General features: G+C 36.9%; 2 protein-coding genes across 3 annotated transcripts in view; both read left to right on the forward strand.

The window, feature by feature from the left end:
* The first annotated feature begins 308 nt into the window (after positions 1-308).
* olfml1 (olfactomedin-like 1) lies at positions 309-6148 on the forward strand. Its single transcript, XM_044125053.1, has 8 exons — positions 309-764; positions 1529-1632; positions 1715-1905; positions 2035-2138; positions 3055-3243; positions 4304-4484; positions 5571-5730; positions 5873-6148. Exons 1-8 carry the CDS (start codon positions 648-650, stop codon positions 6027-6029), a joined length of 1203 nt encoding a protein of 400 aa, XP_043980988.1. The 5' UTR covers positions 309-647; the 3' UTR covers positions 6030-6148.
* A 1077-nt stretch (positions 6149-7225) lies between these two features.
* The window catches only part of si:ch211-266k8.4 (carabin), a 41577-nt gene continuing 31632 nt past the window's right edge, over positions 7226-17170 (forward strand). The window contains exons 1-9 of one of the 2 annotated variants that reach the window (XM_044125018.1): positions 7226-7513; positions 8786-8873; positions 8956-9063; positions 9256-9448; positions 10491-10616; positions 11617-11740; positions 12235-12304; positions 14599-14713; positions 14904-15021. In XM_044125018.1, coding sequence (XP_043980953.1) covers positions 7371-7513; positions 8786-8873; positions 8956-9063; positions 9256-9448; positions 10491-10616; positions 11617-11740; positions 12235-12304; positions 14599-14713; positions 14904-15021 — 1085 coding nt within the window. In that variant the 5' untranslated portion in view covers positions 7226-7370. The remainder of the gene's footprint in view (positions 7514-8785; positions 8874-8955; positions 9064-9255; positions 9449-10490; positions 10617-11616; positions 11741-12234; positions 12305-14598; positions 14714-14903; positions 15022-17170) is intronic. The other variant, XM_044125019.1, reaches the window with a different exon arrangement.

The following is a 17170-nucleotide window of genomic DNA, read 5'->3' on the forward strand; positions in this document are numbered from 1 at the left end:
AAAAAAAGTCTACACATATTTGCACGTTTAAATTTTATGAAAATCTATTTGTTATTATTTGTATATGAAAGTATAATTCACTGCCTAGCTGATATATTTTGTATTTCCACATCTGCGTGGAACTGAGGATGTGTCCATAAACCAACCGGGGAGTATTCCAGCTCCAAAAAGCTCTAAATGGATCAGAAGGTTTTGCTTATTTCTAGCTCAAGTTCTGTCTTTTCCCCCTCCTCTGCCGGTATCCTCTTTCATACCACAAATGTACAAAATCCGGAGAGGAGGAGAATGAAAGAGAGGCATGCAGAAAGACTGGGGAAGTGGGAGATTGGGAGGGACTGTGGGCAGCAATTGAACACAGGCAGAAAGTTCATGAGCTGAAAGTCGCAGCAGCAGCAAAAAGAAAGAAAAATCAGTCTAGCAAGGAATCAAGAACTGCTCTTAAGACAGGAGGAATGTTATAAAGTGTGTTTGAAATCTTTTAGGATTTTGCCTGCTCATTCTTGTTGGAGCCTGATAGAAGTTTAAGGGAGGATCTTATTTTTATTACAGCTCTTTTCAGAGCAAAACCTCTGAAAACGTCACAGCCATTTCAGGTTTTTTCAGGAACTTTTGGATAATCGAGACACAGAGAAATAGCATCAACGAGAATGGTTCTGCTGTTGCTTTTATCTCTGTGCCTGACTTTGGGATCAGTCCAGAGCCAGGGTTCCCCCCAAGATGTCTTCATAATCCAGTATCTGGAGAGAAGGCTTGTTCAGATGGAGGTGAGTTGATTTCTGCATTGCTTTTCCTCAGCAACCTGCCGCCTTTGATATTTATTCCACACTGGACATTTTTCTCTTCTATCCCCTTGTTTTCAAAGAGTTTGTGTTTTCTTTGGATTTTGCTACTGTCAGATCATCTGGCTGCAATGTTTTGGCACCCTTTCAGCTATCTAACTGCTTTTTATTAGGACCTCCTGTTATAGGAATCTGGATGAGTCAACACAGAATATCTATCTGTTTTTTATGCATGGAAAAGCACAGTATGCCTTACTAGATGTGCTAAAATACATGCTCAGTTCTCTTGCTTCTTAAATATTTTTTTTTTCTGTTTTTGAGAGAATGAACTAAAAGTGGAGCTTCTTTAAAACTAAACACACAGGGGAGGTCACAATAAAACACCATAGAAGCATCTAGCTATGGATACTTATTAAAATATGAGCTGTATTTTTAAATCCAGGTGGAGTACCAAAATGTCAATAAATGTTAATCTTCTTCATATAATACAGAATAAAATAAAGCTAAGAAATTATTCTAAAACTATGTTAAGTTTTTTTTTTCTGGTTGTTTGGATCAGCTGGTTAAGCAAGATTAAATAATTAAATGACTAAAGTCTTTCTTGGTGATTAACATTTGTTCTCTCTTCTAACTAAAAAGACTGTATTATATGCAATTATCTCTGTTGTTCATTTAAAATGTTGCTATGTACATATAACAACAACTTTATTTGTATTCATTGTATTCCTTCCAACTATGAATAAAATCAGGAGCGTCTCAGTCTGTGTGAGCAAAACACAGTGAGTGCCACCCAGAAAACCTATGACCTCTCCTCTGAAGTCAGAGGCTATCTGTCCACTCTGAGCAGTTTGAGGTAGGCCTCCCTGAATCAAGACATGATTCAAATGACAAAATTGGTTCTGCTGACTCATAAATATGTTTTTTTTCCTTCTTAGATCAGAAGTAAAGAGCCAGGTGGACAGTGTCTCTGTACGTGTTGACCGGGTGGAGAGGGAGCTGGAATATTTGGAGAACAAAATCCCCACTCAGTCTAACATTGAGATGGAGGAAGCACTTCTAGAACAGCAGATAAAAGCCGTAGAACTGGAGCAGCTGAAAAAGAAGGCCAAGATAAATGTGGAGAAAGGTAGGTACGGTAGCATTTGCATAAAGGAATGCTGGAAAATAATGGAAGAGGAACAGAGATTCATGGAAAAAATCAATGATTTTGTTTTGTAAGACTTTTTTTTTTCTTGGTTTGATGCAATATATCTAGACTGCAGCACAGCTCTGAGTCAAGTCAAGTCTCTTAAGATTGTGAAGAAATCTGGAGATCCAAATGGATGCTGGTTCAAGGACCCCTCTGAAGGATCAAATAAGGTATATAATATCTGAAACATATAGTGATTGTTTGTCCTTCTAAATTAAGCTTACTTTGGGACTTGTAATGTATTTGAGTTTTCTTATCCAGTTTCAATCAAAATAACTTTGATTGTAACTGGATAGGAATGATATTGTCATCATTCCTACTCATGTTTTCAGTGACTTCTTTGTTGATATTAATATCAGAAAAAACATTATATTCTCCTGATATAATGACATAAAATTTTCACATAATCTCTTCAGAGACAAATAAAATTCCAAAATATTACAAGTTTTGATCAAGGGTTTCTACACTAGAATTGAATTAAGCTACTTCAATATCAAAGGTGAGCATAAAAAGGAATGAAAATTGTTTATTATTACTTTGTTATTATTATTACCACACTTTGTTGAATGTTGTACCTATGTCTATCCATTCATCTGTACATTCATCTATGAGTATGTCCATGCACCTTTCCGTCCATCCATCCATCCATCCATCCATCCATCCATCCATCCATATGCTTCCATATAGTTTATCCCATACTTACAAAAAGCCTTAATCACTGTACTTTACAAACCTTTGGGGCTTTGAAACTCTAAGACTAGAAAGATGTGGAAATTTGTCATGAGAAATGCATAGTAACCGTGCTAATCTGTATTTTTAAATGTGCTCTATATATTCTGTGTGTATGTTACAAGGTAGTCTTATCAGATTCTCTGTTAATGGCTCATATTAAAGACCTGGCGGGGAATCTTTGGGGATGTGGCTGCCTTTAAAGTCAAAATTAGCCTATCTAAAAATATCCCCAACTAATTAGGTATGAAGTAATCTTGTGTTTATTCACTAATAAGCAGATTGAGATTTGCATCGAGGAAAAAAAATGTATCTGTATCCTTACATGTGCCTCTTTTGTTGCCTTTTCTCTTCCAGGTGTACCTATTCAGTGGATTTCGTAACAACACCATTCTGGAGTACAAATCTCTGAAGAGCTTCACAAAGACTTCCACACCTCCAGTAAAGGAGGTGCAGCTTCCTTTTTACTGGCAGGGCACGGGTCACGTGATCTACAATGGATTCCTTTATTGCCACAAGGCAGATACACCCAATGAACTACTGAAGGTTTGTCACTGAAAGTTTTTTGTCAAAGTGCAACCTAATAGGTCATTTATGCATTTTTCTGTTGAGCTACGTCAAGCAAAGGGAAAAAAAAAAACCAGCATAGAGAGGAACTGCAAGTTCATGTTCTGTTGTTGGTGTTATAAAGAACAGTCTCTGACTGCATAGTTTATCACTCTGAACATGATTTCACACAGATGATCTGTTGAATTCATAGCAGCTGTTGGCCTTAAGTCTGGTCATTTTAAGGAATCGTCAACATCAGGAACAGAGTTCTGTGCTCTTTTCTTTGTCCCACTGTGTTAGCTGAGGTCACAGAGAACACAGAGCCAAAAGAAACAAATTTGTTCCAATGATGCTAGTTTTCCCAGGAAGCTGAGTGTTTATGAGGAAATTGCATTTGTACAACCAGTTTACACCAAAAATGCCTGAACCCCATGTTTTTCCAGATTTGGGGTTCAATTGTCTTTGTTTCTTGCTCTAAAATGTAGTTATTGTTTATGAAACATGCAATGGATAGATGGATTGAGTCCTTCTCTGTATTAATGCAAGGACTGTTCAATAATAAAGAAAAGAGGTAAAAAAAAAAAAAAAACAGCTTCCAACTTGTATTTCCCATTTACATTCCACTTCTCATCTGCAATCAAGGAATCTGGATCACGACTAAGAATCACATTCCAGAGAGAAAAAGCTAAAAAATGTTCCTTTGTAGGGTTTCTAGAATTTGCTGAAGGCAATAACAGTTGTACCTTAAAGTAAGCTGACTTTTGATTGACTCTATTTTGAGGTTTTCATTACATGTTCCACTAGGACGAGGGCAAAAGGGTACCAGATGAACTATGCATTCCTTTTTGGCTTTGGAATGCCAAAGAATCCTTAAGAACATGCTGAAATGCATGACAGGAACGTTTGGATTCTACTTTCGGACCTGTTACCTCTGTGACCTTGCATATGATAGTGAATGGATAAACAATCTGTTCCGAACAAGAAAAACTCATGCTCCGGTTTCTTTGTTGATGAGCACAGTTTGTATTCTTTAAATTATTTCTCATCACTTATAAAGGTGGATCTGCTGAATGGCACTGTGGTGGATAGCACCCTTCTTCCCGGAGCCGGCAGTCTTCCTGTCTACAGCCTCAATCCCAACACTTATCTGGACATGGCTGTAGATGAACTTGGCCTTTGGGTTATTCATGCGGATCTTGAGTACGGAGGAAACTTGGTCATCACCAAGCTAGACAAAGGTGTGACGACCTTCAACTGTGGACATTTTTTATTTTTTTTACTAACAATACATCTCTAAATTTTCATTAATATTCAGTTTATTATATTCGATTGACAGAAAACCTAATCTAACAAGACAATAAGGTTGAGCTCATATTCAGTAAGCTAAAGCATGAATAGAAACAATATGTCAATCAATGGTTCTGTCCTGAAAATAGTTAAATGCAAAACATGTGTACCAGGACCACTTGACATTGCAGACAATGTGAAAGAGTAGTTAATTTGGAAGAAACCACCATTAAACATACCCCATTATTAATGTTGATTATAGGAAGAAACCTAAAATGACACACATTCAGTCTCTTGCTACTATCAAGGCTTTGCTCATGCTGAGAGAATAATCATGACAAAATTGAGGGACAGTCCACAGCTACGTGTGGAAAGATTGTTAATAATGGTTTAAACTCTTGCATTCAAAGGATCTGTTAAGAGAGCTTCCAGTTTCCTTAAGGATTAAGAATCTCTGCAAAGCTGAGGAGTCAGATAAAATCCCTCCTGAGATACATGAAAACCTGGTGACCAGCTATATAGAAAATGTTTCAGGGCTGTGCCAGCTAATATAATTCATCACCAAGTTCTAAGTCATGTTTTTGATTAATAAGTTGTTTTTACTTAACAGTTAAGTGATGCATTTTCAGATTTTTTTCTTGTGTTATTCTGTTTTTTCATATTAATTGAATCAAAAATGTTACTCAGATAAAACCAACAGGGGATTCAATAATTATTTTCCTCACAATTTCTTTTGGTGTATAAAATCTTTGTGTAGAGTTCATGGTGGTATGGAAAGGGGGCATGCAAGCAAAAAAAATATAACTTCTTTTTCAGTTGTACCCTGAACAAGTTTGTTATTGCTTTTATACATGTACTTTCTGCTAACAAAAATAGGAAGGGTAGCCTGCATGCTTTGTGCAGGACCACCTTATAATCTATCCCAACCATTTAACAATTGTAATTGTTGGAGGGTGGAAAAAGCGTGGGTTTGTCCAGGCTGACATTCAGGGAAGAACTGCCAATAACAATTCGACAAATGTTGTTGTTTTCACCAGTAAGTTTAGCAGTGGAGTACACCTGGGACACACAGTGCAGAAGCAGTGACGCTGAGGGGGCTTTTCTGATATGTGGGACACTTTACGTGGTCTACAACACACGCTATGGAGGTCGCTCCACCATCCAGTGTCTGTACGACATCCACGACACCATTCACAGGTTAGTGCACAACGCAGTCTGAGTGTGCAGTCATAAATGTCAGACTTACCAATAATGCACACTAACATAATAAACTGCAGTTTGACACATTTTAAATGGATGTGGTTAAATGATTTATGTTTTCTATGTTGTGTCCACGCAGCAATGAGAGTCCAGTGATGTTCTTCCCAAAGCGCTACACCAGCCACAGCAGCATCCACTATCACCCAGGGGATAAACAACTGTATGCCTGGGATGATGGCTACCAGACAATATACAAAGTGGAAACGCGTAGCAATGCCCAAGTTACATCCCAGTGAAACATATTTTCTTTTCACCCTTTACTCAGCATCAAAACTTGCATTAGCACACCTAACATGCCCCCCTCGCCCTCCAAAAAGTAATTACAATAAAAGCATCAAGGAATTTGATGGATCTCTTACTTCATTCATCCTTTGCTGGCAATGGATGTATTCCTTAGTAGTCATGGTTATCATTGGCTAAGCAAACAAGCTTCATACAAAGCTTAGTGTTTGTGTCAGAGCAATAAAGATAACATAAGTTTTGTGCATTTTGATCAAACTTCATGTCTTCGCTGGGTGAACATAATTTTAGATGATTTTGGAATGATAATGTTTAATTCATGTTAGATAGGATTCTATCTATCTATCTATCTATCTATCTATCTATCTATCTATCTATCTATCTATCTATCTATCTATCTATCTATCTATCTATCTATCTATCTATCTATCTATCTATCTATCTATCTATCTATCTATCTATCTATCTATCTATCTATCTATCTATCTATCTATTATACAACAAATTTTGCTCTAAATGTATTAAAAATGAATGTCCTCTTCCATCTTCTGCTTTGGTTTGTGATCTCTCTATATAAGAGTTTCTTTCTGAAAAATTAATATTATTTCATTCATTTGCATTTCCAGATATCGACGCAAATAAATATTAAAGCACACCGTGGCTTGTTTCCCCCCTTTTAATTTAAATTTGCGACTTTTAAAACTTCTTTAATTTAGCTTTTCTCGACCTCATCAAGAATAAACAACAATACTGCATAAGTAATTTATCATAAAGTCCACCAATGACAGGTCACCTTTTTAGTATCTTGTGACTTGATCCGGGTCCGCATCATTTTCCAGCCGGCTTGGAGGGCGGCGGAGAAAGAGACTCGTATTACGGTCTGCCATGCTCGTACAGCACGTTTTATGAAACCATCGACGTGCTTTGACTGTATTTTTTTATGCTCAAGATAGCAACTCTTCCCTCGGTTCTTGTCATCACTTTCAGCCCTGTAATTTCACAGGCTGAACGGTAGGTAAAGAGTTAAAGAAATAGAAGAACGAAAGTCTTTATCCCGGGTATTTTCATTTAGCAAAGAACCAGATTTGTTAAGATATTTTAAATTATTCTAAGATATATTTATCATTTTAAATAAATTATAATCCATAATCAGAATTATTTTGCCAATATTATGGTATGAGAAAATAATCCAGTGACGCTCCGTGACGTAGTATTAGGGGCGTTCTCAAATTTGAATTTTGTTGAGCTTGACAGTAGTTGAACAAAGCGAGTCGTTTAGAAATTTCCTTAATCACGCTATTTTATTAAAACCTAGTAGATTAAAAAAGGAAAGTAAAATGAGAAGAAGAAGCAGCAGCAGCGCCAGCTGGAGAAGCTCAACAGATAAAAGGCGCAGTGAGAGTTTACGTTTTGATGAATTCGGCTTTGCTTTCACCAACAGAAGGGAGCAAAAACTTCACCACAGATGTCACGATTACAGGTGCGACACATGTTTGACCTAATTAATGCTGGTTTAGTTCCGTGAAATTAATACTATCTAAGCTTGTCATGACCTTATAAGGCTAAAGATATGTTTTTCAATTTGTGATGTAAAATGTCGTTTCAGTCTGATTAAATTACCAAATGATGTTTTTAAACAGTCTAGTAAGGCAACCCAGACTGGTATGAAGTAATTGCGCTGTATTAAAATGACTGCCGTTAATCACATTTTTGGAAAACTAGCTGAATTCAGTATTACTTGTCACACTAGATTATTAGCAGACCTTTTGTAAATTAGGCTTAATAGAACTTGTAAGCAGAAATATTCTCACAACATGGTGTACCTTGACCACCAGAGCTAAAGTAATTTAAGACCAGATAAGTCACTGACATTTCTAGGACTGGAAATTGTTACACGTCCTTTCTTGAAATTTTGGGACTAGCAAAGCACTGTGAGAGTCACTATCCAATAATGGATAAATATGAAATGGTGTGGGGTGACTGGCCTGCCAAAATTACTCCACTCATCCAAGAAGTCATGAACCAGAAGAATATCCAAAGCAAAGCAGGCCTTGCATGATTTAATGGAGTGGTTCATGATTCCATAAGAGAGAGAGAGACTGGGAACAAATACAATCTATGCAATAATTCCAGGGCCTTTTCAATAGAAACTGCTCTTGAGCTCACTGTGTGCCTCCCTGCTGGTGGCGGAACGCCAACAATGTGTTGTCGGAATGGCAGAAGTCAAAGTTAATTGTTTGCACCTTCTTTTCACATCATTGTCTGTAGAGGTTTTGCTAATTATCTTTGCTTTAACAGAGAGGTATAACCGACATTCCCAGCTGTGATGCAGCCTGCACCCACACTCAGTGGTGAAGGCATTGTACAGAATTAGATTCTCAGGATGTAATGATCTTTTACAAAAGTTCCATTGTTCTGCTGTGTCATAATACTAACACAAAAATGTAAAACATTCAGCATCCAGTTATTGCCCCAGTTGACAGAACTAACGACTGAAAGCCCGAACTGACCACTAAAAGTCAACTGACTAATATTATGTAGTCAGTAGAGCTGGGGCCTGAACTTGTTGAAAAACTTTTATGTACCTTTATGAATGAGCTGCAGAGTTTCCCTTTGGGGAGGGATGTTTGTGTTCTCCTTGCGGACCTTTTATGACCTAATTTTCAATAAAAGGAGAACAGTGAAAACATGACTCTCTATATTGGTAAGAGTGAATGACATTGAAGGTTATTCCACAAATGTTTTCTGTCAGCTACCCCCAGCTGAGCTTGGTGAGGGTGAAGGAGCTGTGTGAACTGCTCAGCTACTGGAATGGAGCCAGCTTCATCTGCAAGAGTCAGGTTAGACCTATGTAAGAAACAAACAGTGAAAACATGTTCCTTACTTTCTAAGCTTTTTTGTTCTTTAACTTATTGTTTTCAGATTGAACGCTTTATCCGGATGGGCATTCCTCCAAGTTTGCGAGGGAGAGTGTGGAAGTGCCTTCTGAACGTTGACGGTGTGAGAGAATGTAGTGACTTCAACTATCAGGTAAATTACAGATTCTCTGGTTTTGCATGATATTTATGTTTAGTGTGTGTGTTTTGTCCCTTTTTTACAGTACTTCTTTACAACACATCATTAACTTATTGATCTCAAAACAGTTCTTTTATTCTTCAATAGATGAAACATTATACATTTTCTTATACATTTTGTTTTTTTCTTGTTTTTTCCCCTTAACAGACATGTTTGTTGGAAGTCCGAGGGCCCCTTGTGGATTTGGGCGTCAGTGAATATGGCATTTTGTCTGCGATTGCCACACTGAGCGACACTCAGAATGATTTGGGTTTGAACCAACGACAGCTCTCGGGCTCGAATGAGAATTGCTACTCTATCGATGAAATAACTCTCTTCAGACAGATCGCCCTTGACCTACGTGAGTTCGTACAGGAAAACACATTTCAAGCCGTACTCCATTCCAGACATTGCAGTGCTGTGAAAAAGCATTTAACCCCTTAGAGACCTCTCCTGTTTTTGTTAGATGAATTTGTTTTATATGATTAAACAAACTTCAACATGAGACGAAGATAGCCTGAGTAAATTTTTTAAAAAAGCAGATTTTGTTTTGGTGTAGAAAAAGTCGACCAAACCAAGTTTTCTTAAAGAGAAAATAGAAATGCCACATAAGCAGCTTTCGGTGCTCCACTTTCCAGTAACAGCTGTTCATCAGGTGATTGTGATAACAAAGTCTCAGTCCATGTGGAGGCATTGTGTGTGGCCCACTCTTCTTTTCCAAGTTGATTTAAGCCAGACATACTCAAACGTTTTCAAGCATGAGCGGCTTGTTTAAGGTCATGCCTCCCAATCCCAGTTGGATTTCTAAGGGATGATGTGTAGCTTTGATATCTTTTGGCCTTTTGGATTTTATGATTCGACAGGTCTGGCAGTAATCAGTCCTGGGTGTGGGTGGTGAAACTGAACCCAGATTTCCAATTTTGTTTGTCTCTTTTTCCACTTTATTTCTGGTTAAACATTGACTTTTAAAAAGTTTACATAGTCATTGGTTGTTTCAGGTAGCTTTTATATTTACTCAAACTATCTTTGAAATTAAAATTTGTCTCATCACAAACATTCAAAAATGGCAAAAATATGCAACAACAGAAATCAGTAAGGCTTCAAAAATGTCCTCACAGCACTACTTATTTTTTCTCAATTTTACCAGTTTTTTCCAAGATGTTTGAAGGGGTAAAAAATACAAGCAAACTTTGCCATTAGGTTCATATACTTCCAGTCATATAATTTTAATCCATAATTTTTCTTCCATTCATGCCACACTACTTCTCTGTAATCGCATATGTATCATTTGTTTTATATGCATTAATACAAAGTGTTAAGGTAAGATATTACCTATTATAATGATTTAGGCTGAGTAGAAGAAATTAATGTTGTTTATTGTGTGTGATCTCATCTGACCACAGAGCGATCCTTTCCAACCCACCGGTCCCTGATGGGACAGAGCTCAGAGGCCATTGAGGGTCAAGCTAAACTCTTCAGGGTCCTCGTTGCTTATGCAAAATACAATCCACAAGTTGGTTACAGCCAAGGTAACGTTTTCTCATAACTCCACATCCCTGCCTTTCTCTCTGTTCCTGATTTGTCCTCTCAGCTTAAAAACTTTACTATGCAAACTTTGTCATTATACAAAGTCATTGTCTGCAGGTACACGTCACTGACCTTACAGAAGAGTTTATGTGTTTACAAGTATCTCATTATATATGTTTACATATTTATTTGTATTTCCCTGAGGTGACACTGCTGCGTCTGTATTTTTCTTTCATTTACATCCTATAATAACAATATACAGCATTGCATTTGAAATAGAACACGTCTGTTATTTCTATTTCTTACACTTGTATTTTATTACTAAAAGAAACATTCAAAACTTCAAAGTGAAATCAGGTTTGAACCATCAAAGTATCCCACTTTTTCCAACAGTGTATACTAATGAAGAGGCGACTGCAATACACATTATGACCATAAGATGGTAGTAGAGGACAGTAATCATCTAGTTAAATTTTTTATTATTTTTTTCCCCCTTCCTGAAAGAGTTCCAATGAATGTATAGGGCAATGTATTAAATATGCTTTACTTTAGAAAAAAGCCAATATAGCTTCAAATTAGTGAATAAGATTCTGTTCTGACGTTTCTGCTCTAGTATAATTTAAATAGTAAAAATGCTTATAATTTTGGTGATTACAAACAATAAGTCTGTTGTATGCCCATCATTGTATTGTGTAAAACCTTGGCAGCAAATTTCTTTAAAACTGTTATGTGGAAAATGATTTGACCCAATACATGGGCTAGATGAGAAAAAAAATGTTTTTGTTGTCTCTGTAGGATCAGTAAGGAAAACATTTATTTATTGTAGTTGCTCTCTTAGACACAAACACTATGAAAGCATTTCAAGCAATATACAGCCTAATGTTTATGTTTAAAAGATGTTGTAAACATTTCTCAATGTTTACTATATTTACGTTAAATCTAATTTGTACTTTGTTGTCTAGGGAAAAAAAGCATACATGCGTGTTCTTGTTTGTTTCACAGGGATGTCTTACATTGCTGCTGTGCTGCTGATGCATTTGGGAGAGGAGGAGGCTTTCTGGGCTCTGACAGCCTTGTTGGATAAATCCAAATATCTGGCTGAACTCTTTGACCTCAGTCTCACAAAGTAAGAACTGAGTTTGAAGATGCACAACATGTCTTTGGAAAAATTGCATTGCAGTTTTCTGAGAAATCCATGAAAGCTGAGGAAATGTTAGAAATTTGCCTGGAAAAGTATTTACTCTTCAAGTATTTAGCATTTATTTCTGATTTCTGAATCTACTCAGTCTTAAGATTTCTTTAAATCTTTGATCTAAGTGGGCTTAAGAATGTTGATATTATCCACAACTTTTTGGTTCTGAATCTGTTTATTTTATTGTAAAATAAACTTTACAATATGTAGCAAAAAGCATCAGACTAGTGATGCTTTTTGTGTAGGTTTATGTACAAGAGATAGATGATAGATGATGAAAGCATTTCATTTCTGCATTCTCTTTTCAGTGTATGTTAAATTCATCTCCTGAAACTTTGTTCAAAATCCTCTTTGTTGTATCTGCCTCTTTCTCTCTCTATTCCACTAGAATAAAACTAAACCGACATTTTTATTCTTCTTCTAATCAGAGTCCAACATCAGGTGAAGGTCTTTAATCAGTTCCTCAAACACCGGAAGGCTCGGCTCTCCAAGCACTTGGTGAGAAACAAAGGGCCTTTGGCTTTACTTGCCAACAACATAGTGTTTATAGCAGGGGTCCCCAATCTCGGTCCTGGAGGGCCGGCCTCCTGCATGTTTTAGTTCTCTCCTTGGTTTAACGCACCTGAATCAGATGATGGCTCGTTAGAAGGCCTAAGAAGAACATTGACATGCTGAAAAGGTTGTTGGTGACACCAGGGAGAGAACTAAAACGTGCTGGATGCCGGCCCTCAAGGACCGAGATTGGTGACCCCTGTTTTATAGGCTTAGACGTTTTCTCCATGCTTAGGAAAATCCTCAGTGTTGATCTAAATAGCAGTGGCAAAAATTTTTTTACCGCGTTCATCTATGTGCGTTCATCTCATTCTCACAAACTGTTCTTACTTTTCATGAAGACAAAAAAAATTATGTTTGATTTTTGCTTTTGTTATTTTCCACTCTTGTACTTTGTGTCCTGAAGGATTTTATTTTTTTTCAAGGAAGGTTTTATCCAGCTCATTGTAAACCAGCTAGTGCTGCTAATAAAAAAATGAACAGATTATTATTTGAGCGATCATTCAGAAGTTTTAAGATTCATGATCTGAATATTGCTTTGCAATTGTAATAGATGAGATAGCGCAATAAAAATACTGTCACTTAAAATGGCATGTAGTCCCTAATTGAAACACTGAGTCAAAATAGTTTTAAACAATCCACTAGAATTACAAAGCTAAAGCCAGCATGCTTGTCCACAGGGTTGCCACTGGAATAAATGACACATTTAACTAACAAACCCTGACTTATTGATTTGGTTTTTACTATATTCTTGCAGAAGTCTATATCTCAAAATGCCAATGAATATTACAGATTCCATTATTTTCTCTGAAACAGTATGAGTGTTTGCTTTTCGGTTTAAAATAAAAAATTGACTGAATTACATATACATTTTTTGCTTAAAATATATGCGCAAGTATTGCAAGACCATGGTATTTTTGCTGAAACTATCAAACCATGAGAACCTTGTCCTGCCCCATGCCCGGCCACTCTTTTTGGGAAAGCAAATAAATGGGAGTAAACTCAGTTTCTCCTGTTTACTGTGGACTTCGGAGGCTCTGAAAAGAGAGAAATATTCAGCACACTGTTGAGTGCATGTCATAGCCAAATAATGAGTAAGTCCTCTGTTAGAGACCTGTGGAATGAATCTATCATCAGCTGGGAGTCCTCTGTCATCCACTATGGGCTTTAGGCTTGTCATTGTTGTTGATGCAGTTCTACATTGAGCACATTCCTGGGATGTCACTTTCCTGCCGTACAAAACATGATTGAACCATTCATTTGGTGCATTTAGTCTTCTGGTTTGATGCAGGTGCATAAAGACTGGACATTTGAATCAAATAGTGGAAAATGTACCACCACAAATAATTTGTATCCCTGCATATTTTTCCAAATTGATTTCATGCAACTTTTACAACTCAGTTAAAGGGTAAAATAAGTTACGTTTTAGTAATTTTAAGTAAAAGGATGCAAAAAGGAAAACTATTTCGCAGCAACCCTGTATAAACAAACTTTAAAATCTGTGTAAAAACTTATTTTGTTTTTTGGGGGGTGGGAAGCTTAGTTAGTGGCTATTTGTTCACCAGTTTCACCATATAGGCGAACTAGCAGGCCCACATGTGATGAAGCAATCCCTCTTGATCCCACTGGTGTACATTTCTCAGTCGTGGCCATCACATAATCCTCTTTGAGTCTTCTTTTTTCTTATTCATGGAGCGCCATTTAAAGCATGTGCAAGCAAGAATAGAATTGCATGTTGTGGCTTGCCTAAGTACTGTTTTCTTTTTCTGTACTGTTATCAGTTAAAATTTGTTTTTCACTGCTTTAGAAATTAGATGTGTGGGAAGGTGGTGTTGGCTAAAACCATCTCATCCACTCTTGCCCTAAAATGACAGCTTTTTGCCAACGTTTTATTTGAAGGAAGCACAGGTGAAAACTTTCTCCTGCACTGACTCTTTTTAGTCTTTGCTATGGAGGTTTTTTTTATATGCAATAAAAATAGAAATTATACAAAGGTTTCAATCAATCTATTACCTTTGGTATTTTTCACAGATCAAATAACAGAAAATGTTTCCCTCCAAGGAAAAGTGACCAAAGAAGTTTGTCATCCAGAATTTGTACAATACATAAAAGGTGTTGGATGCTTGACTTGAGATTAATTTAAAGAACAGATTTGTCATCCATGTGTCTGTAAAATGCATCTTGAATACATTGTTGGTTATGTCAAGTCAAGCTTTCCTCTTGTGTCATCCTCCCTGCAGGACTCGGTGGGAATCTTATTAGTCCATTTTGTGATGCCATGGTTTCTCACCCTCTTCACATCCCTGCCCTGCTGGGACTCTGTTCTCGCTGTCTGGGACCTCATCATTTTACAAGGCAGGCACACACACAAACAAATGTAAAAAAAAAAAAATCTTTAAAAATTCATTAATGCAGCCAGTGAGTATTCGTATGTGACTCCCCTGCACTGAATTTTATATTTTCTTGTAATCCAAAGGAAGAACTGACATTATTCTGTAACTTTACAAGCTGGACATTATTTTCAAAAAGGGTTTTCTCTGGATAGGCCTCCAAGCTGTGTTCCGAACTGCTCTGACCATCATCGAACTTCTGGAGCCTCGACTGATGGAGCTGAATGATGAAGGGACAATGTTACCCCTGCTATTAAGAGTACCAGTGGATATGTAAGTGACATTTATTATTTTATAGCATAAAGAATCCAGGCACACATTGTTGCTTTACTGGGTAGAAACTCAAATATGGAGATGTAATTTGAATTTAGTTTTCTGAAAAATGTCTCGCTCAGAAATGTCCCACAGCACCCTCATGAATTATCTAAAAGAATGTGTTGTCTTTAGAAATGGGCAGCACAGTTTTTAGGCTCAACTCCAAAGAGATCTATTCATGAATCTTAATCAGGGTGTCAAAACTGGAGACGCTGGAGACTTTAGACGCTGAGCGTTTTGGAAAAACAATGTGGTCCATAATTCTGAGGAAGTCTTTTTTTTTTTTCTTTTTTTTTTTACACTACTTGGATGACATCCTTTTTACTGAATTTGTTCCTTCAATGGCAGTCAGAGCAGCTTTCTGTCTCACTCTTCTATCTCTTGTGATGTTGAATACAAGCGTCACATGGCGACTGACATGTTTGCTGACATGGAGCTGTAGTTATGGCAACTTGGTAGGGTCACTGATCCTGATTTATGAAGCATGTGTCTATGGAAGAACTGATGCAAGTTAATAATTACGATCTAGTTAATCATCTTTGCATAAATATATGCTCCCTTTACATGTGGTACTTTAACCCATGTGAGGTATTCATAGTTCTAGCATTTTGGATCATATTTAGTCCAAAGCCTCTGGTTTAGTAAGTGCTGGTAACTTCGAGGAGAGAAACTAAGGACATTTATTTTGGAAAATATCTTTACAGCTGCTCATCCTAAAATGCTATTCATGTCTTACCACCTTATATAGCTGAATTATGCAGATATTTACTTTATCACATTTTGATCCATGTGTGAACCTCTTTTGCAGTTTGTTCATGCATAAATTAAGGCAACCATTCACAAACCGGTTTTGTTCTTGCTCTGGTTTTCAGTGGGCAGACTGCCACCGCATCACATTGAGAAGTCATTGTTGCCTCGTTGGCATTGTTGCGAAAGGTTGGTCAGAAGTCAACACTAAGTGGTATGACTGGCTCTCTGGATGGGATCTCTTTACACTGGGAAGATCCTGGGAATAGTACAAAATGATGAGGGGGAAAAAAAAGGTTAAGTGCTGTCGGGTCAAAAAGCAGCACAGAGATAAGAAATTGGGAGGGAGACTATCGTCAGTCTCAGCTTTATTTTTCCCCTCATCTCAGGCTGTGGCTTGTGTTCTTTCAGCATTAGGATATCCCTTTGTGTGGTGCCTGTTTTTACAAACATATGTTAAACAATTGCATTAATTTATTGAGAAACAATACCAATAAAGGTATAAAATTTAATAAGACCACATGTGGCCTTAAAGGGAGTATGTAGGATCAACAGATTATAAGATGCACAAGATGAAGGAAGGTCAACAAACATTAGTGTGAACTTGATTTGCAGTAATTTCTTCTTGTATTTGAACATGTTTGCAGTTTTAAACAGTGTCATTTCTATATTATTGCACAAAGTCCCGAAGTGCTTAAGGGAATTCTGTCTTTATGACAATTTTACAAAATTTCACAATATATTATCAAATTAGAATCAAATCACTTATATGTTTAGCCTAACATGAACCAGTAGTGTATAATTTGCCAATGTTAGGTTTTTGTTTTTTTTAGATTTGATTTAATCAATTGTACATGTTATGTGGACATGCAGAGTGTTAATGCAGAGTATTTAACCTTTACCTCTATAAAAAACACATCTATTTTGATCTTTTTTAATGTGTTGTCTTGTGCAAACAGTCCCATCTCTATCGGTCTCCTTCCCACTCATTCCCTATACACTCTGTTCTTATTAGCTTATTTGTTTTTTTTTCTATTCTAAACTTCTTTCTTTATAATTCCCATAACCTTCTTGTGCCATCCGTCCTCCCACAGTCTCTTTTTTTCTGTTCCCCATGTCTTCCTGTGTGCCTCTTTTCATTCATTCATTTGTCCTTTTTGTTGTACTGACGCCTTCATTCAGTTAAAGGATTTGACGCGTCATTTGTTTACTTCTCACTGGGAAAGCTGGCTTCATTGAAAGCTCAGATTTTTGTCGTTTATTTAAATCTTTAAACTACGCATACTGTAGTTTGTTTGTCAAACCGACAAACTGTATATTTTATAAGCAAATAAAAAATTTGTCCCTATTTTTTCCACAC

Source organism: Gambusia affinis, linkage group LG08 (genome assembly GCF_019740435.1).
Source record: "Gambusia affinis linkage group LG08, SWU_Gaff_1.0, whole genome shotgun sequence".
NCBI lineage: Eukaryota > Metazoa > Chordata > Actinopteri > Cyprinodontiformes > Poeciliidae > Gambusia > Gambusia affinis.

Coding starts and splice junctions, on each gene's coding strand:
- olfml1 (XM_044125053.1), top strand. CDS start 648: ATGGTTCTGCTGTTGCTTTTATCTCTGTGCCTGACTTTGGGATCAGTC. Junction 765..1,528: donor GAAGGCTTGTTCAGATGGAG/GTGAGTTGATTT, acceptor GAATAAAATCAG/GAGCGTCTCAGTCTGTGTGA. Junction 2,139..3,054: donor CCTCTGAAGGATCAAATAAG/GTATATAATATC, acceptor TTTCTCTTCCAG/GTGTACCTATTCAGTGGATT.